At 35.6% G+C, this 21692-nt stretch overlaps 1 protein-coding gene and 1 long non-coding RNA gene across 5 annotated transcripts in view; one reads left to right on the top strand and one right to left on the bottom strand.

Annotated features, from left to right (window-relative positions):
- LOC136043936 (eukaryotic translation initiation factor 5B-like) overlaps positions 1–10782 on the bottom strand; it is a 37733-nt gene extending 26951 nt beyond the window's left edge. For 3 of the 4 annotated variants that reach the window (XM_065728998.1, XM_065728999.1, XM_065729000.1), the window contains exons 1-3: positions 10626–10782; positions 6325–6518; positions 1704–1847 (exon numbers count right to left, since the gene is read on the bottom strand). In XM_065728998.1, the coding sequence (XP_065585070.1) occupies positions 1704–1847; positions 6325–6518; positions 10626–10658 (371 nt within the window). In that variant the 5' untranslated portion in view covers positions 10659–10782. The remainder of the gene's footprint in view (positions 1–1703; positions 1848–6324; positions 6519–10625) is intronic. The other variant, XM_065729001.1, reaches the window with a different exon arrangement.
- A 27-nt stretch (positions 10783–10809) lies between these two features.
- LOC136043939 (uncharacterized) lies at positions 10810–19837 on the top strand. Its single transcript, XR_010621754.1, has 2 exons — positions 10810–10848; positions 19460–19837. It is a non-coding gene; the product is annotated as an uncharacterized LOC136043939 (long non-coding RNA).
- The last annotated feature ends 1855 nt before the right edge of the window (positions 19838–21692 follow it).

Below are 21692 nucleotides of genomic sequence, written 5' to 3'. Positions count from 1 at the left end.
AATTTTTTCCCCATAAGAGAGATCGCGCATTTGCGTTTATTTGTTGCATTTTTCCAGGGATGATCGTATCAAACCAACGGTCCCAGAAGATCAGGAGAGGTTAATTCGAATGGAAATTAAAAGCTATAGTGCGAAACTGAAAAAATTACGGGACGGGAAAGTGGTGTTCTCTGCCCTTTTTGGGCACTAAACGACGATTTTGTCCCTAAGACGACCAAGTCGCAACAAACTGGAAATTTTGGAATAAATAACCGATATAACAGTACCAAAAAAACAATATATTTAGCTTCCAATTTGAAGAGGAAGTAATGACACACGGTGGCACATTCGTTCCTGAATAAATAACTGACATGGACGTGTAACTTAATGCTTGATTTAACAAGTTGATTCACATGATTTTCAGATTTTCAAGAATAATGTCTGGTGTTGTATAGTTGCATATCAGCTATTTTGAGAAAAGGGCGATAGAGGTCATTGTATAGGCAGGAGGGGGGAGGCTAAAAGAGCATATTCGAACGCCCAAGCTGTCTAACTCTCTATGAGCCTTCAGATAAACATAGAGAGGGGCATGAGGGAGTGGGGTAGGAATTAATCTCTCATCTCTTCTCACTGAGATTAATCTTAAACAAGGGTTCTGAAGGTGATCAATTCATTCTTCTAGCAGAAAAATTTTTCAGATATTCATTTTAAAGCTTAAGATAAGATATTTATTTCAAAAAATCACTATCACAAGCCCTCAGGGGGCCGAATTCGGAGTCGACTAATAAAACAAACAAAGCAAAAAACACTAATAATAATGAATAATCAATTTAACGAAAGCTTCATTTAACGAAATTGATGTTTCATGAAATTATACCACGTGACATATAAATGTAAATCAGCTAATATGAAGGGGGAGCGGTGAGTCATTTTGTAGTCTTCAAATAGAAACAGACTGAGTTAATAGAATGAGGAGGGAGAGAGAAGGAAAGAAAAAGGCAATGGGAGAAGGCAGAAAAAGGGAAAAAAGAAACATTACTAGGGGTAGAATGACCTCCCCCCCAAAGTCCATGGGGAGAGGCATGCAAGTTATAAAATTTGCCCATTGTTTAGGTATAGTATTTTTTATTAGGAAGTATTTGGACATTTTTCGGGGAGGGGTGATTTGTGCTTGAGGTGGGTTCCCATAGCGAGAATTTTCCTCCCTATTTTCATTCTAGGTTAAATTCCTTTTCAGGTAAATAAGCAAAATATAAATATAAAAATAATAGATTTAAAAACAAATAACATAAATAAATATAAGCCCCAGAAGATACAACATGGTCTTGTGCAATGTTTCTAAGACATTTTTTTCTCATTTTACTACTGCACCCAGTTTTTCAAGAGAAAATGACTCTAAATGATTATGAGGTCTATAGGTCGTCATTTCATAGGCTGCTTTAGCACTAGTGTTTGAACTGTATGACCTTTAATAATTTTTATTCTTTCTATTTTTCTACCTTCTCCCTCTCCCTTTTTCTTTTTTTTCTCTCTCTCTCTACTTGAAACAAATAAACACAAAAATAAAAAGAAGACACTTATGATAAAAAAACAGAATTTCAAAATAAACCATTTTTTTATGCGCTTTGAATTCAGCTAAATGATTTACACATAAATTTAGCATATCAGTCCACATACAGGTTCTTCACAATACATTTGAACCAATTAGAATAGAATCACATTACCCTTTTAGTTGAAGCTTTCCAGAAACACATTGGCCTTCCACTGCTTTATTTTCAAAATCCACGAGAAACATATCAGAGGGTACATCACCAAGCTTTCCTTCAACAATTTTATCATAAAGTTTTGCTTTTGCCTCGAGTTTAGCTCTGAAAATTAAGAACTATTATCATTCCATAGTACATATTATCAAAAAATTACGTTTCAAAAACATTTTGGTAATTGAAACTATGCCAAAAGAAATAGTACAATATCTTATCAAATTAGTGCAAAAGTGGCCAACAAAGCAGTAGGCCTATAGTGAAATCCACCAGTTCTTTTTGTGTAATTTCTTAAAGGTAAGATAAATTATATTTCAAAGCAGCTATCACAAACAAAACATGGAGAATTTGTGTCTTCCTCAATTAAAAAGAGCAAAGAAAAAATCAGCATTATCGGATATGATTATAGATTAACTGGGAAAACAATATAATAAAGAATAAAATTGAAAAAAAAATTACACAAATTCAAAAGCGAAACTCAGAAAGGTTCATTGGGTAAAACCAACACGAATAGAAATAGAATAAAAACGAGGTGATCGGTAAAACCTGCTAAACTTAAAAAGTAAGTTAAAGAAAAAACACTGTTAATGATTGACATTAACTAAAGCTTTCTAAAATAAGAGCTTTCTTGTCAAATAAATATAAAGATTAAAAGTAGAACGGTCAATGACTATATAAAATATCGTCATATGTACAGTTCATTTGATTCCATTCCGTAAATAAATCAAACAATTGAACTTGATCACGCCAATTTTAAATAAATATGCAATGAAATACACTGTTTCTGCATTATATAATTCTTGGGTGAAGTAAATTTATCACCCATACACTGCGGCAGTGCGGAGAACAATTATTAAAAAATTGCACTATCGCAATAAAAATTCTAAAAAATTTGTTATAAGAAATAAAGTTATTGTTAAAAAATAATATATTTAGACGAAGATTTAATATTAGATTAGGAATGTATTATGAAATTATTTTATTGCATTATTAAAATAACGAAATACTTTATGAAGAAAAATCAATAGTTGTTAAAACAAAGTTGAAAAATAATCCAATATATTCATTAATGTAATGTTAATCTACGTTGATATCAAAAAGCTCATATGTGTTTTTGGAAAATAATATTGCAAATAATGAAGTGATAGTGATGCAATATATTTAAAAATGGCTTTTCCTGATCTGTTAGCATTTCCTGCTTTCCCCCTCCCACAGAGAATTTGATCAATAGTAGCCTAAGGATAAACTACTTAGTATTTTGACTTGAAAATACTTTTTTGACCTCCTTCTCCTAAAGGTAAGTCAGTCTCATTCTAAACCTATGAAAACTGCCATTTCTTATTCTATAATATGGATTAATGTCAGTAAATGTTGATTTATAAAAACTTCTCACAACAAAGTAATAAAGTTAGTTGCCAATAGCCTTCGACAATAAATAAAAACCATAGTTCGACCACTAATAAAAAAAACAAGATCGAGACAATACAAAACTCAGCCCTGGGTATAGCCTTAGGCGTTAGGTGTAGCCCCCAACCTATATTCCCCTACGAAGAGTCTGAAATACCAACCATTCTCAAACTTCACAACTCAATCCAAGGAAAACATCTTAGCAAAACTGAGGAGAAGGAAAACCATAACCTGTAAATCTCGATTCAATACAGATATTCTTGCAAAAGTATTGCCAATGAAATACTCCAGCTGTGGAATGAATACCTTATTTCAGGAAATTAAACTAAGCCATAGTTAAGCTACACAGATCTCTGGCTGTAGACTTACCCCTCAGTTAACACAGTGTTTCTTCCAAATTCTGAAAAGGAAGAAATCACGGAAACTCTGGCTCAGACACGACTTCACTACCAGGGAAACAGAGCGCACAAATGCCACTTTTTTATATTCACTGATGGATCTGAATCAGACACCTTCACAAGCTGAGCTGTTTTCTTCCCAAATGGAAGGTCACTTAAGCTGAAAAGCCCCCTCCCCTCCTTCCTTAAAATAATCTCTACAAAGATTTCAATTATTGTGGGCCCAGAAAAGATTTTACAAAATCCTTGCCACCAGCCAAGGATCGTAATTTACTCTGACTGCCTCTCTACATCACAACTATGAAAGCAACATTGAACAGAAATAGAAGACTATGATCTAAATACTGTGTATTGGCTGATGTATACATACTACTAGTACTAACAACTTATTGCAGCACCAAGCCACCTGAGGCCAACAAAGTTACATACGCTCCTTCTCCATCCCAATCTATTCAAAGCCTTCCACTTTACACCCTCCCAAGAAGTCCCCATTTTCCTTAAATCTTTCCTAGTGAAATCCTTCCACCCCATTTAGGCACGACCTACTTTTTGTTCAGCCCTGGACAAAATAGCCTTCAATAAAATGGTTTTGCTGTATAATTTCAACTCATTCTCAACTATATTGTGATAAAAAAAATTAAACAAATACCAGAGTCAATGAGGCAGCCAAGAATGCGATTTCTTTTCACATATCAGCCACAGACCCACCCACTTTAGAGACATTCTCTGAATGAGACTTAATGACATGATGGGACATTAGACTGTTTACTGATAAAATACAATGCTCCAGAGACACAATCCAAAATCAGCTGTCAAGATCTGCTACTAATGTTTAAAAATCTGAATCTCCCAGCAGCAACATTAGAGCTCATGTACAAAAACAGGGACCAACAAACCCAGAAAAAGATGTACTTAGCCGTTTTTTGAGTACCTACAACTGACAACAGAAGACGTACCAACACCAACAGACATCCAATGACTTAATGTTTGTAGTTTCTTCAGCGAATAAATAAAATAAAACTAAATAAAGTGAATATATGAATAAAATACAGAATATTAAATAAAGTGAATATATGAATAAAATAAATAAAATGGAATTAAGCTAAACCTGTTTAGCAAAAGAGATTAAAAGCAAAGACTCTGCTGTCTACTGGACACATTATAATCTGCTGGACATGTTACAGTACTTTTAATGAAAAAATGTATTTATAACTACTAATACAATCAAAGATTCAAGTGTCTATAGACAGAAGTAACAAATATGTACTGGCCATAAGCCAAAAATAGAAACAAATGGGTAACACGCGGTTTGTTACTAATAAAACAATCCTTTACTGGGTTATTTTAAGATCAGATGTAAGAAAGAGCAATAAAGAAGCAAGTCTGTCCACAAAAGGGACAGAGGGAGATTAAATTTACCCTCTATGATTGTCTGAAAGAAAAACAGCCTCAAAAACATTAGAAAATTGCAGCTTAAGAAAACACTCAAAGGGATTATCAAAATCACTACCATCAACAACAAAAAATAATAACCTCTACCTCATAAAATTTTGGAAGAATAAACTATTTAAGGAGGTATAAACACACATTCTCAAAAGGGATCGAAATTAATAAACATATGTTGGAAAATTCGAAATACTTGAAGTATCATTTTTTCTTGTTCACCTGTTTAAGCTTCTAATCAGCTTCTGAAGAGTTTATTAAATCATAATTTATTCTTAACTGTGAATTTAGACTTGTATGCAAATACTATAAAAATCTCAAATTACAAAATACAGCATGGATTAGACATTTGCTAGATATTATCTATAAATACATGACAATATAGAAACATAGACAAAATATTGATTAATGGAAGAAAATAGATCAGTGTATATTTTTTTAGCAGTTGAGGGGTAGATATGATTGTATGGCAAAATTAGAAAATCCTAAAAGTATACAAAAAAGGGGAAAATTGTGAACATGGGAGGAAAATACTGGCTTCCTCTCATAGGTGTTGCCTCCCGGCCCACTTTCTTTTTTGCACAGCTAAAATAAAATCAAAATGAAAATATTGCATTTTTTTATTATTCATTTTCAATCAGGTAGTCAAAAACAAAAGAGAAGACTTTCCTGTACTAAAAATAACAAATTAATTAATTAATAAATTAACTTATTTCCAGAAGTCTGTATCAATGGGGAAAAAACAAATCTAAAGTATTCAGCTCGGACAAAACGTGTAAATGAAAGTGAGAAAAAGTGAGAGAAATCACAAATGCTACACAAGCACAAAATGAAAACAAAAGAAAGCAATACATATAAATACTGGACTTTTGGGTTGATAAAGACTTTCAGATGTGAAGTCAATGTATTCAGACTTTATTATCATTAATGCCAAAAGAACTTTTGATCTTAAAAACATGTATAGCCTACATTTCGCTTTATTGGTAAACTGAAAGCCAGAGTGGTCTAAGAAATGATTTGACCAAAATAAAAATATAAAAATGATGGGGTAGATACTTCAAAATCCTTGGAATATGCATAAAAAAGGAAAAATATTGACAGAAAATAAGGTAGCAAATCAGTTTTGCACATTTTTCACAAAATTATATTTACTCACTCCCCTTTATTCTACTTCTTTATACAGCCAGAATACAAACTGTTGCAATGATTATACCACATAAACAATAGTTTTGGTCAAAAAGAGATTCCCATGTGTCTTTTTGCATAAATGTTGAAGTAAATGTGCCATTTCAAGTCATTTAAGAATTGATCTTGAATTAGCAAATTTGAGTATATACCTAGAGGCATTGATTTCCTTTTCTTCATTCTGCTCTGTTTCACTTAACAACTGTTTAGAAGATTTCTCCTTTTTGCAAATATTCACTTGTGTCTTCTCTTTCATAGTTAAGCCTGTATTTGGAACTTTAGCTTTCTGCTTGCAAGCTATGGCTTCAATTTGCTTTTTCCTCAGCTCTGATTTAAGATCCAAAATCTACAAAATTATGATAAATATTAAATACAGGGTTAGAGGGGGAGGGTAAAGGGGCACATACACTGCACATAAATTTGCATAATTTTATGGATTTAAATCCTTGTAAGATTTCTCTAGAAAAGGAAAGATTGAAAATTTTAAGTGTAAAAGCAATAATAGGTCCTTTGTTCATAACATAGGAAAGCAATGAAATATACAATGATAAGAAACAATACATTTTTTCTTTCATTGCACTAGGTTACATTGCCTTTCTTTTTTGTCTATAGTTGAAGAAACCTTACTTTTTTGTATTTCTATATTCATTACAGCATCAGGAACTTAAAGGTATCTGATATGCTGTTAACTATTATTGTTTTATTATGGTCACACTTCCTTCTAAAACAGAAAAATGGGTCTTTATACTTATTCTGCCAACATGTTGCTAAGATAATTTCTTGGTCTTAAAAATACCTACTCATTCATAAAGACGTCACAAGTGAATGCAATGAAGATGTGAAAAGCAGAGTAGCCAAGACCCAGGGTTCAGCTGAAAAAATTTTTTTGGAAGAATAAGAGGATAAGTCTGCAAATCATGACTAGAATAACAGAAACTACACTGACGACACTAGTCAAGCATCATTCTGAAATGTGAGCACTTCAAAAGACAAAGATTCATTAGACATTTTCCAGAAAAGCCACCTATGGATTCTTTTGGGTAACTGTCTACTACTACTGCTAACAACTCACCACAGCACCAGCCTGCCTAAGGCCAACACAGCTATGCACACTCCTCCTCTATCTATGTCAATTCAAAGCATCACTCTTAACACTCTCCCAAGAAGGACCCATTTCACTTAAATCTTTCTTTATGACATGTTCTCACCCCAACCATGGACAAACTGCTTTCCACTTAGCCTTAGATGGTTGGCCAAAAAGGACAATCTTTAAAAATCTGTCATCTTTTATCCACAGATTGTACCCTAGCCATCTCAACCTTTCTCTTATTATAACCCTAGAAAGCAGGATTGAGCCAAACTTTTCTTACAGCCTACTGTTTGAAATATGGTCTGTCAGCCTGGTATCCAGAATAATCTGTACGTAATTTCTCTGGAAAACATCTAGCAAATCTTCATCTGCTTTTTAGAGCATTCATGTTTCATAACCATAGTTGACCACTGACATCACTGTAGTTTCCAATATTCAAATCTTAGTTCACAGACCTGTCTTCCAATCTGTTTTTAAATGAAAAAAAAAACACCCTGAGCATTGACTAATCTACTTTTAACATCTTCACTGCTCCCACTGTCTTTACTAATAATACTACCAAGGTAAGTCAAGCTGTCCACCTGATCAATATTTTTGTTACCAAATGTCACCTTTTCATCTTCACTTACTCCTAACCTTAGCAACTTAGTTATTGCTATTTAGGAACTAAGTAGTCCCTAAATAGTCAATCTCAACCTAAATTTTGTCCTCAGATTTACACTGACTATAAGGCAATAAAGGCAAAACTTTCATCTGCAAATTGATCAATGCTTTCACTGTTGACATCAACAAGTCTTGGTTAAATTTCAAAAAACTCTCCTTGCTCTTGAAAAGAAACACTCCAGGGTTATTTTTGGAAAACAGCCTAAAACACTTCCCTTACTTACTAAGGAAGTTAAGAAGCTGATTAACCAGAAAAATAAAGCTTATAAACAATATATGAAGAAGAGAAACCACAAGACTTTGTCAATTTACAAGGCAGCACAGAATCATGTAACAGATTCTGTCAAAAACTGAAATCTGCTTATGAGGAAAAATTAGCTTCTGACATCAAGTTAACTCCAAAGTCTTTCTGGAGACATGTCTCTGCAAAAAAAAAACAAATCATCATACTATTCCTGACCTTGTTGACCATGTACTATATTCATCTCCAATAGATAAGGCTGACCTTCTAAATGCACAATTTGATTCTGCCTTTACCCAAAACTCAGGTATCTCCTCACCAGATCCTACATCATGTGAAGTGCTTTTTCCCATTCCTGACCTGTCAGTAAGTGAAGTAATGGTTTTCAATAGCCTTGGAAAGCTTGATGTAAAAAAGTCAAAGGGACCAGAGTGTGTTCATCCATGTCTTCTTAAGGAGTGATGAAAAGCTCTCAGTTACCCCCTGTGCATGTTGCTCCAGTTATCTCTTCAAAATAAGGAACTACTGTATGATTAGAAAACATCTTATATAACCCCAATCCATAAAAAGGAATGAAAAGACTCTGCAGAAAATTACTGTCCTATAGGCATCACTTTTGCAGTTGTTAAGGTGCTTGAGAGAATTGCTAATAAAGCTCTAATTGAACATCTTGAGGTCAATAACATCCTCTCCACATCACAACATGGATTCAGATCTGGTAGATCTGTGGACACTAACCTTATCCAAGCATATGAATTAGTGACTACACAGCTTGATAAGGGTCTTCCTGCTGACATGATTCTTCTTGATCTATCCAAAGCAGAAGGCTGCACTTGTCAATGAAGGTGTTGTACAGTGGATTATGGGCTTCCTCTCTGAAAGATCTCAGACTGTCAGAGTTTTTGATTCACAAGGAACTCCTCATTTCTCTTCTCCCACAACAGTGGCATGCCCCAGGACACTATTATTGGACCAACACTTTTCAACTTCTATATCAACAATCTACCAACCCTTCTTTACAATCTTATTACCCTTTATGCTAATGACTCAAAACTAGTTGGAAAATTGGCTACTCCCTCTGACCAGCAATCAATTCAAACAGATCTTGACAGTCTAGGAAGATGAACTAACATATGGCTCCTTGCTTTTAATGTTAACAAATGTCATGTCATCCATTTTTCCAACCACAAAAAGCATCATAAGTATTTCCTTGAAGACAACTTCCTTTCTGCTGTTTCTGATGAAAGAGATCTTGGGGTTATTGTTGATCACCAATTAAATTTTAGCAGCCATGGTAAGTCTATTCATCTTCTGCAAATAGATCCCTTGATATCAAAAAGAGCCTTCTCCAGCATCACCCAAGAGTTTTTATGAAGTTATATAAGGCTTGTATAACCATGTCTGGAGGTCAGAATGTCATTGGCAACCCCTTTTCTTTCAAAACAGGGAAGAAGTTGCTTGAGGATGTATAGCATCATGCCACTAAGATGGTTAGCAGCATGAATGAATTTCTATATGAAGAAAGACTACATCACTTAAAGCTGCTGACACTGCCATACCAAAGAAAAAGGGATGATATGATTTTAACTAAAAAAATCCTTTCTAAAAACTCCCTTCCTAATCTCTTTGCACAGCTCTTGCATAATGGTACTAGAGGATATTCAATGAAGGTCCCCATGCAGCATCCCACAAGTAGACATTGAAGTCATTTATTCAGCCAAAGAGTCATCAATTTGTGGAATCAACTGTCTAAAACGGTTTCTGCAACTTCAACCAACACATTCAAGTCCCACCTTGATAAGGAATGGCTCTGTCAGGAGTTCTTTTACAATTGGAAAGCTGCAGAGTCCTCCACAAGAGTCTAGATCAACAACCTACACCAAACAAACTTTTTTTCATCACTGAAGCATCACAAGCATGGAAAACCCTTATATCACTCCAAGCTGTGATTTAAGGTAAGATCTTCTTAACATTAATTGTCAAGCCTATATTCTAGCATCCTAACAGATTAGAACACTTATAAATCCAGAAAATATTGTGAAAAATCATAAGAATCCATGAACAGCCCAAAAACATTTCTAAAACCAATACATTTTAGCAAGTAGGCTAGTGTATTCCTGAAAGTGAGAAGTTTTAATACCCTACCTGCCATAGCCTAATTGAATTGCTTAAAATTTGATTTCAGAATTTTTATCCTCATATCTTTGAATGTCTTTTAGTAAGAATGTCTACAAAACAGGTAGGCCTAACCCTCTGAAGAAATGATGGGATATCTGACAAATTTGGTACTGAACCTTTTTATGTAAGAAATTAATTTTCAGCTAGAAACTCCATGCCTTGCTGAATTGAAAACAACACAGAGATTTACATTGATAGGAGCCAGCCATTGAACAAGCCTATTCTTTTTCATTTACTATCTAAATTAGAAATCTCTTCTGACCTAACTAAATAAAACTTACCGATCTAGCAGGTAATTGCTCTTCTTCTGACATTTTAGGATGCAAACTAAGATCAACAGAAAGTAAAACAATCAAAATAAGCAAAAGGCACTATTAAATTTCATAATTGTTTGCCCTTAAAATTATAACAAGATTGCCTTTATCAAAGTGTAGCGAATCCCAAATTGAAAAATAAACGCACAAATTTTTAAAGTTCTGTGACGTGACTTTGGCAGGCAAGAAAGTAGGAATGTGACAACTATTGTTGTCAGGATAGGCTGGTTTTTGTGTAGAAGGCTCTCTAATGGTTCGATTCTATAGAAGGGTGTAATAATTTTTATACGGAAGGCTTGTCTAATTAGAGTATAGGGCAGAAATGACGGTAAATCTTAAGTTTTTTTAGCTGCTTTAATTGCTTCAAAATCAACCCATCATCTGATGAACCAATGCACAATGAACATTCTTGTTCTTTGTTTCTGAGTGGCTGTGTTATATTTAGCTGTTCTTGTTACAAGCCAAACTTCCTCTATATTCTAATTTTCAACAAAGGACCAATCTTGCCTGATCTTGTTGTAATTTGTAAACACTTGCTTTCTAAAGTTGTATGTTTTTGGGTGCAACTTTAGTTGATAAGATTAATAGCCTGGCATAATGAATGCTCCTTTAGGTACTAAAAGAGTGGATCAGTCTGGTTATCATTATTACCAGTTACAGCATAGCCATTAATCCACAAGATTTAGGGCAGGTTAAAGTCTTCAACAATTAATAGTCTACATAATGGGAAGGAAAACTCATTACTGAATTTATAGCATTTGCAATTGTAAGGTGGGAATTTTTCTAATAAGGGAGTTTAAGCTTCTATAAATAGGCCTACATCCTATAATTAAAGGATTAGCCTACCCTTTTGCTCAATTTTATCCATATCTGCTCTACTCATGGCCCTTGCTGAGAATCAAGTTTAAGAGTTCCTACTTTCAGGGTTGATGTGATTTACTAGACAATTCAGTAAATTTATGACAGTTCATATTATTGACTTACCAATAAAGTGAATATACCACTTGGTGCCTTTTTTAGGCTCTTTAAAAATATAATAATTGCTTCTATTTCAAGTTCAAATTTAGAAACTTTTTGACCTAACCCAACCTAATTTAACCTAAACTAACCTAATTTTAACCTAAAATAGTTTTGGTGCTGAGAAAATGTAGTAATATTTTTTCAAAAACAACCAATAACTCATACTTTAATTGAAAATTTTTCATTTTTAAAAGCCCAAAAAGTGCTTGGATTAGAATTTGCAGTAGAAGTAATTATTATATTTGTAAAAAGCATCAAGTGGAATGTTTACTTCTATAATAAGTCAATAATATGAACTGTCATAAATTTACCAACAATTCTATTTTGTTCATGATTCACAAGATTTGAAACTATTGTAAATCAGGGATCTGGATTTGTGCATCAGCAGGTGGCTCCAAAGTTTTCTTTGGTCTAATTTCAGTAAAAAAAAACACACTCACATCAGGCCTGATTGACATTACAGCCTTAAATTCATTTATTTTGGTGGTGATGCAATCTACATTACTGTAAAGCATTTACAAGTCATATTTATGCTCAGTATAGACATCATTAATACCACTTAGCTCTGACTGACAAGACTGAAAAGGAGAACTGTTTGAAAATTTTCTGCTACAAACACTTGACATGGTACTAGAAAATGATTTATGACCATTTGTTGTAAATGTAGGGCTTACATTTGACATGTTTAAACTATAATCTCTATAAACAGTACCATTTACTTGGTTTTTGCTAGCAGTAATTTTCTCTGCATCTCCATTACCTGCAACTCCAAATGCATGATCTGTAATCTGCTGAGCAGCAAGTCCATGTCATGTTGTATCAGTTGTCACTTCTACTGCAATGCTTCTAGTGTCAAAATATGCAAGATTGCTGCAAAAAGCCTCCTGGATTCTGTCTCTGGTCCTGCCATGCACTGCTTTCCACTCAAACTCCTTGATTTTTGCTAATCCCTGAACTGGTCAGTTTAAGGAAGAGAGGCCAGGAATATAATTTTGAAAAATAGCTGTACATTCATAGGAGAGTCTGCAATTCATCTTTGCCCTTGAGGGCTGGCATTCCCCTGATGCCAGCCCTCAATTCATCTTTGCTCTGGCATGCCTTAATTTTAGAAGGATCAGGTTTCATACCTCCTTTAAGTATATGACCATATGAAGGAATAGCTTCAAAGTGGCACAGGTCTTTATTGAAGTTAATGTCTTTATCATGAGCCCTTCCTATAACTGTCCTTAGCTTCTTATCATGATCTTTTGTACTACCTGCACATTTTGTACTACCATTGAACTGTAGCCATTACTAGCATCAGTGTTGCAAAAATTACTTTGCTCCCACATCATCAAAGCTAGAAATAGGGTCGTGCAGATGCTTGATGCATTTGTTCAAATCAACTGGATCAAGGCAAGTCTTGGTTGTACCATCTGCTTTCTTAATAAGGTCAATAGAATTGACCCAGTCTGGTTTTTTTTCACTTACTCTCCAATGCCCATGCTTTCTTGTCTGTCAAGTTCTTTTTTAAATTTTGTTTGAGCACTTCTGGTCTGATCAAATAATACAAAGCCCTGACAACATGCATTCTTTATGGGATTGATATGTTGGTCATTAGCTATGCAGATGATATTTTAAATATTAATAGGACACGACAAGGAATAAAAAATTGTTTTAGTGCTTTGACAGATGAATGTTCTTGTATTGGCCATTGTTTAACCCAATGGAAATAGAACAGCTATTTTTTAACTTTAATGTGCCAACCAATGATGTATCTGTCATTCTAGAAGGTATTGAAGTCAGACCAGTTCAAGCTATTACTTACCTTGGAGTCCAAATTGGTACATTGCTCAAGACTACACATGAACTTGCTAATGGTGATACCCTTAGAAAAGTTTGTAGTGCATATGGAAGGCTTGTCCTGAATAAGACAACATTTAATTGTCATATTCTAGACTGATTATAATATCTATTTGTTCTACCACATTTTTTATACATATCTCCATTTTGGAAATGTTTTACTCAGACAGATAAGAAAAAGCTGCGTATGATTTATTTTAAGTATGCTAAGTATTTTCTTGGGCTACCAATGTTGAGTAGTAACCAGTATTTGATTAAAAGATTTGGTCTGATAGATCCAGATGTTGCTGTCTCTATGGAAGTAAATGGTTTTCAAAATAAGTTAGATCATCCATGGGTGACTCTCCAGAGAATGTTTTAAAATTAGAAATCATATTTAATAGGAATGCTGAGTGTATTCAACCTGTTGTATATATTTTTGTTAAACTGTATTTTGCTACCTTTTTCTTTTTCTTTTATTCATACTCTGCCCCCCTGTTGTATTTGTACAGTTTTGGCAGGCAATAATTTATTTCATATAAATATTGGGTTCCTTAATGCATGATAAGCTGAGGTCAAATTTTTATCAAAATCATCTGTTCACTTGTTTGTCTGCCAAGTATTGGACCTTTGTTGGTTTCCATGGCATGAAATACACAAATCTGTGATTCTTGGTCTTTATACTGAATTACCTTCAGGGCAATTTCAAGTACCTCTAAACTGCATCCCACTATAGCTTGTCAAAATAACCTTGTTGGGAAGCAAAGTAAGTTTTGGTTTCAATGGTCCAAATTCACTTACTGGGAGAATGTTTGCATCAGCTCTGTATACATTTTGAAGTTTATTTCTTGATGGTATTCCAACTCTAATCATAGGCTTTTGCACTAAATCAATTGTGCAGTCATTAGATTCAGTGAAGTATTGACTTTTTCCTTTGTTCTCACCTGAAAGAACGCCAATGTCACTGACTGACCTGCTACTCCAAACCTTTGCAAAATAGTTTGGCTTCCAACATTTGGATCAGATCTTCAACTTGCTCTATTGTAGGATATTTGTGTTCATGGAAGTATGCATTCCCACAGGAATTACCTTAATTACCTTAATTTGCACTTCGGAGCAAATTAAGATCTGTAGATCTGTTGAATGCTCCTGAGTTGAGTCGGTGATGTCTCATAGCAGGTATGAGCAGGACGGAATGTCCCACTCATACTTCCAGTCTTTCGTGGCCCACTCTTTATCCAGTGCCTTCTTGAATGCTTCGGGGGTGGGGGCTGAGACAGTTGCTTCACACAGTTCATTCCAGGGGTTGACGACTCTGTTGGTGAAGAAACTTTTTCTGGCCCTGGTTCTGACTGACTGCTTGAACAGCTTCTTTGAGTGTCCTCTGGTGCACTGTGGGGGGCCTGGGTGGATGGGCAGGATCTTGGCATATGATGAGTTCAGCAATTTGCGGGTCATCATCATATCGCTACGGTTGCGCCTGTACACGAGGGTAGGGAGGTTGAGAGCCCGTAAAGATCTTGATAAGGTTTGTCTCCAAGGTTTGTGATGGCCTTGGTTGCTCTCCTCTGGACTCCCTCAATTAGCCTGACATCTCCTTTGTATGTTGGGAAGGCAGCGCACATGCCAAAATCCAAAACGGGTCTGACTAGTGCCTTGTAAAGTTTCAGGAAAACTAGTGGGGATCTGCTGGTAACTGTTCTTTTGATCAGACCTAAGTTTGTGTTGGCCTGGGACACGCTCTTGATGGTGTTGGCATGGAACTTGAGAAGGCTGTCAACGATGACCCCAAGGTCGCGTTCCTCTGTGCTGGTCTTGATGGGTGGATCGGAGTTGGAGGCATGTTCATGCATATGGTATTGGGCGCATGGGTTTGAGGATCCAAAGTGTAGCGTGCTGCACTTGCTTATATTGAACGATAAGAGCCATTTGTCTGCCCACAGCTGGATTTTCTGGACGTCTGTTTGCAGGGATTTTACATTCACTGCTCCAAATAGCTTTGAGTCGTCAGCATAGAGAGACAATTTGTTTTCCACCTCGCTGAATATATCATTGATGTAGATGTTGAACAGTGTAGGACCAAGAACAGTTCCCTGCGGTACTCCACTGATGACATCACAGGGCTCGGAAAAGACCTTTTCACCTCCAGCACCAAATAGCCTGACTCTCTGGGTTCGTCCTGACAGGAAGTCCATAAGCCAATTAACCAGGTTGGGGTGTAACTGGGCAGCAGTAAGCTTTTCTCTTAGCCTTTTGTGTGGGACTTTATCAAAGGCCTTAGCAAAGTCTAGTAAAACTAGGTCCACTGGCAATCCTTTGTCAAGCAAATCTGTAATGATGTCATATGTTTCCAGTAAATTTGTTTCAACTGACTTTCCTGGTTGAAACCCATGCTGATTAGGGGATAGGATATTGTTGACTTTCAGATGTTCCAGTATTGTATCATTGACCACTCTTTCAAGGATTTTTGCGACTACTGATGTGAGACTTATAGGTCTGTAGTTTTCTGCTTTAAGTCTGCTGCCTTTTTTGAATATTGGGGTCACAAAAGCAGTTTTCCAATCAGATGGGACAGATTTGGCATTAATAGACTTTTGGAATAGGTCAGACAGTGGTCCTGCGATGATGGTTGCCAGTTCCTTCAGCAGTCTTGGGTGTAAGTGATCTGGTCCAGCCGATTTATTCGTGTCAAGATTTTGATGCCGTTTGAGGATGTTGGAGGGGTCGATGTTGACTTGCTCCATCGTTGTGGGGGCTTCATAGCCCGGGCAGTTTGGCAGGGGGCCTTCCGGTTCACAGGTGAAAACTGAAGCAAAGTGCCTATTTAGTTCGTTTGCTACATCAGTTATGTTGGTTACGGTAGTGCTACAGGGTTTCACCAGTCTGGAGATAGTTCGACGGGAGTGGTTCTTGCTAGAGACATAATTCCAGAATTTTTTAGGATTTGTCTTACTTTCTTTGGCAAGATTGGACTCCAGATTTTCGTAGAGTTTTCTGGTGAGGTTTCTCAGCTTGTTTCGTGCCTTGGTGAATTTTGTGTGTTGCTGCAGGTCTCCTGACTGCCTGAACTTTTTCCATGACCTCTTTTTCCTGTTTATTTCTCTTTTGATGTCTTTTGTCATGTAGGGGAGGGATCTAGGTTTTGGTTTGAAACTGGTCTTTGTGTGGGCATCCTGAGCTTTCAGTAAAACACCCTTGAATTTGGTCCATTGTTCGTCAACTGTGCCACTTAGTACATTCGGCCAGTCTGTAGTGGATAATTCATTTCGAATAGCAATGTAGTCGACAAACACTTTTTTGACTAGCTTGTTCTTAAGTACCTTCACTTTCAGCATGAGCTCTATAGTTAGGTGATCGCTTTTACCAAGGGGTGGTGAGTAATCAATACTTTGAACTAAGCTTTTGTCATTCAAGATAACCAGGTCAAGTATTGTTGGGCGCTGAAACAATCTGTATCTAGTTGGTTGGTCAACTATCTGGTGTAGGGACAATTCACTGAGGCAATTTAGGAAAGGCTGTTGCTTGTCTTGTTCGGTTGGAGTGGCACCATATCCAAAACCGTTTATCCAGTTTATAGATGGAAGATTGAAATCGCCGGTAATAAGCAGATGTCCTTTGAGGTTCGAATTTAGTGTGCATATTATTTCTGCTATTGCTTGTTCGGTTACAAATTGGGATGGGGCTGAGGGACTTCTGTAGATGCATCCGATTCTGACTGTCTCTGACACATGGCTCCCTGGCACACATAGATCAAAGCAAACTGCCTCAACAAAGGGGCAAAAGAGAGGAACATCAATTATCTTTGTATTGTATCTTGCTTTAGCGAGGGCTAGTGTTCCTCTTTTGCAACCCTGGGACGAGAGATTTGAGAGAACTTGGTAACCCGGGATTTTCACATGGGAATCGTGAAGTTTGTTACTACTGTTTTTAGGGCAGACTTCAGTCAGTAAGATCACATCGAACTTTTTTGAGTCAATTAGGGTTTTTAGTTCATCAATTTTGTTGGGCAACTGGTCAACATTAGTAACACATACACTAAAGTCAGAACTTACGGTTGCTGGTTCTGGTTGGCTTTTGTCCAGTATGGTTTGTCTGTTGTTATTTTCACCAGAGTCACTTTCTTCCTCAACAGAAACAAAGCTCAAGTCTTCTTCTTCTTCCTGGGAAGCCTCCGCAGTTACAAACGAGTCTGACGAATTGTCACTAATAGTGTCACTAAGGGTTACATCAACATTTTTATTTTTACCAGGAAAAGCAGAACTAATTACGATTGCATTTTCTGAGATACTTTCGTTTTTGTGTTTTTCACCAACAATATGTCGTAATCTCTCTCGTCGATCGGGCCCTAAATATTTTTATTGATTCCTACATCAGAGCAGAACTAAATTTTAATCAGGGATATACTTTTTGAAAATAGGTATCCTATTTTATTTATCAATAAGACAATTAACCGTAGACTGAAAAGACGCTCCGTAAAATCAATGATAGTTTACCATGTGAGAATCCTGATAAGTCCTCAAACATAATTTACCTCCCATACTTCCCAAAAATAACTATTAATCTTAACAAAATCTGCACACAAAACAATCTGTATGTTGCATGTTACCAATAATTTCAAAATCCTAAATTTCCTAAATTCTGGTAAAGATAAAACCCCAGCTACTCGCCAAAGAGGGGTCTATCAAATACCATTCGACTGTGGCAAATATTATGTAAGTAGAACCCACCAGAATCTAGAGAAAAGCCTACAACAGCATAAAGGCGATAATACCAAAGCTCTAAATTCTAATATTGCTGCTGTTTCTTTTGATTCTGCTTTAAGCAACCATGTATTTGAAAATCCTAGCCACAAAATATTTTTTGAAGAATCAGCCCTTATTAGCAATGACCTAGGCATAAAGCAGGTTGTTCGAGAAGCGATTGAAATCAAACTTAAGATTAAGAATAATAATTCCTTAAATAGGGACGTGGGGGGGATATTCATTAAATGCTCTATACACAGATTTCAGTAAAAACAATCATACAAAAGATTTTAAAAACCAGTAGACATTAACACAGAACCAGTCACAAATAGACCTTGAAAATTTTCCTGGATAGTTTTACGTCAGAGACTAGTTCTGGGGACACATTTGCTAAGATTTTTGGTCTTGTTTAAGTTATTTAATTCAAAACAGAAGAACAAGTACCCCTATCCTGGGCGCAATTTAGAACTGTTCTACAAAAGCCTCATCTTATATTTGATACTTTATCCGTTGTTTGTTATAGAATTACCCCTGATTCTATGCCAATTTTAAGGTATTAATGTGTTTCACCAATACCAATAAGATTTACTGCTTTATATGTCGCAGGTGTTTTGTATAAATAGAAACACTTCACGTTGTTACATTAAATTTACATAGACTCTTGGCCACGTAATAATAGAGAGTAATGTTTTCGCTAACAACCTGGAAAACTTGGGGGCAATAAAACAAGCGTTTGACATGTAAGAATTCTGCATCTAAGTATACTAGACATTATATGTCAAAGTTAAGAGTCTGGATACCTCATTTAACTCTTCAAATAACCAAATTCAGGACATGTCATTATAAATGCCCAGCCTCATTGCCTAAGCTATCTAATGGTTGACCACCCATTAAATCAAATTTGTTCCTTAACTGATGTCATAGATTCAGACCATTATTATAAATACTGAAAGATAAAACAGGGAATGCAGCCATTTGAGAATACTATTTTTTCAATTATGTTAGTGCATTTTCTCCTAGGAAGGTTTGAGGTCTATTATGAAACTTTACTAGAACAAGTAAGATATAGAATGTACCTTAGCTTTTTACCCTCTGTATGTTAGAGGTATAGTATTGAAATGTTACCTCTACGACTTTGCAATATTTCGACAGCTGTTTAATTGACTATATGTTTAGTCACACTACTGAAATTTTTATTTTATTTTATTGTGGTTACAGAAGAAAGTCTTAAGATGGAATTTTGGAAAGACGAGAAGAAAGAAGAAAATTAGAAGAAGGAAAACAAAAAGAAAACATTGTGAAGCTCTTGGTATATAAACCGGAGTGGTAAACAAACCAAATTATTCTACCGAATAAACCGAAGACCAATCAAGGAAGAAGTGACAGTACAAAAGGCGATCTGCTTAAAACACCACCGACAACAACAACAACTTACGGTCAGTCTACAGACGTGCATACAGGAATATATTTTGAGAGAGTGGAGAGGTAATCTCCACTCTTGTAGAGCTTTAAGAGTTTTAAAAAAATTTACTTTTAGTTTTATTGGTCGTATGTTGCTGTAAGTTTTTCTTCTTCTATATATTTATGTTTTCATGAGGACCGAACTTTGGACACAGGGCTGAAATATTCATTAAACTAGATTTCCATTGTCTTACGAAAAGAATTCCCTATTGTTCTCCTTGTTTTTGATGCTTATGATGGCAGTGTGGTCTTCGTCACTATTTAAACAAGAAAAAGTAAGAGAATAAGAAAAAAACACTCAAAATTGAGTTTTCTTTTCAGTTGCCTGCCTGTCAGTCACTGCTATTTGTAATGTAGTTTTCTATTTTAATTTCTCAAAAAAGGATGGTTGGGTAAAGTAAGATATTTTTTTCTACAACATGTATATCACGGTCCCAGATAGGCCAAATTCATATTTGGAGTCAAAAGTAGGGAAAAAGAGAAAAGGAAACAGAAATGGCCGAAAAGATAGGCCAGTACATTAGAAAGAAGGTAAACCAATTCGACCTAAAATACACAAAACCAATACGAACAAGAGAACCATTCGTTGAATCATTTTGGAAAATAGACGAAAATATTTGCATTTCTCTCTCACTGACTGCAATTTACATCGTTCTTTCTTTAGTCTCCTGCGTTTTTAACTAGTGTTTTTAACTACTTTAATTATTAGTGTTTTTAACTATTTTAATTATTAGTGTTTTTAACTATTTTAATTATTAGTGTTTTTAATTATTTTATTGCGTTTTTAACTAGTGTTTTTAACTAGTTTGTATTAATCGAGAAATAACTGTAATTTAGATCCGTGATTTTTTGGCAATACCACGGATAAGGCACATGCTGCTACGATACATAGAACAAACCGTTCTATTCTTAGTATTTCTTTTAGTATTGCGGCAATACCCAGTTATACATTTGGAACGGATAATGGTTCGGAATGAGAGAGAGGCGTTATTTTTCTAAAGCAGAAGAGGCGTAGCCTATCCTAAGCGTCTTATCAAACAGTTAGTGGTAACGAGCTGTAAGTTAGAAGCGACTAGGGCCAATAGTAACCGAAACTCTAAAAAAGGGAATTTTTTTTGACAAATATTAAAACAAAATATTTGGTTTTTCATGCTGATTCTAAATATATAAAATTAATTAAATTCAATGTAATCCGTCAAAAGCAAGGAGCCTGAAAATTTTTTCCCAATTATCAAAAAAGTGTTGAAACATCCCCAGAAAGACAAGCAACCTTAATGGAAATCACACCATTAGGTTCAGCATATCAAAAAATTTTGATGTAGAGGTTTAAAACTCGTATCCACAAAACGTAGAACTTTGTAATTTTTTCCCCATAAGAGAGATCGCGCATTTGCGTTTATTTGTTGCATTTTTACAGGGATGATCGTATCAAACCAACGGTCCCAGAAGATCAGGAGAGGTTAATTCGAATGGAAATTAAAAGCTATAGTGCGAAACTGAAAAAATTACGGGACGGGAAAGTGGTGTTCTCTGCCCTTTTTGGGCACTAAACGACGATTTTGTCCCTAAGACGACCAAGTCGCAACAAACTGGAAATTTTGGAATAAATAACCGATATAACAGTACCAAAAAAACAATATATTTAGCTTCCAATTTGAAGAGGAAGTAATGACACACGGTGGCACATTCGTTCCTGAATAAATAACTGACATGGACGTGTAACTTAATGCTTGATTTAACAAGTTGATTCACATGATTTTCAGATTTTCAAGAATAATGTCTGGTGTTGTATAGTTGCATATCAGCTATTTTGAGAAAAGGGCGATAGAGGTCATTGTATAGGCAGGAGGGGGGAGGCTAAAAGAGCATATTCGAACGCCCAAGCTGTCTAACTCTCTATGAGCCTTCAGATAAACATAGAGAGGGGCATGAGGGAGTGGGGTAGGAATTAATCTCTCATCTCTTCTCACTGAGATTAATCTTAAACAAG

This window comes from Artemia franciscana, chromosome 2 (assembly GCF_032884065.1).
Source record: "Artemia franciscana chromosome 2, ASM3288406v1, whole genome shotgun sequence".
NCBI lineage: Eukaryota > Metazoa > Arthropoda > Branchiopoda > Anostraca > Artemiidae > Artemia > Artemia franciscana.
The sequence above is the reverse complement of the archived record's forward strand: the minus strand, read 5'-3'. Positions and strand labels throughout refer to the sequence as shown.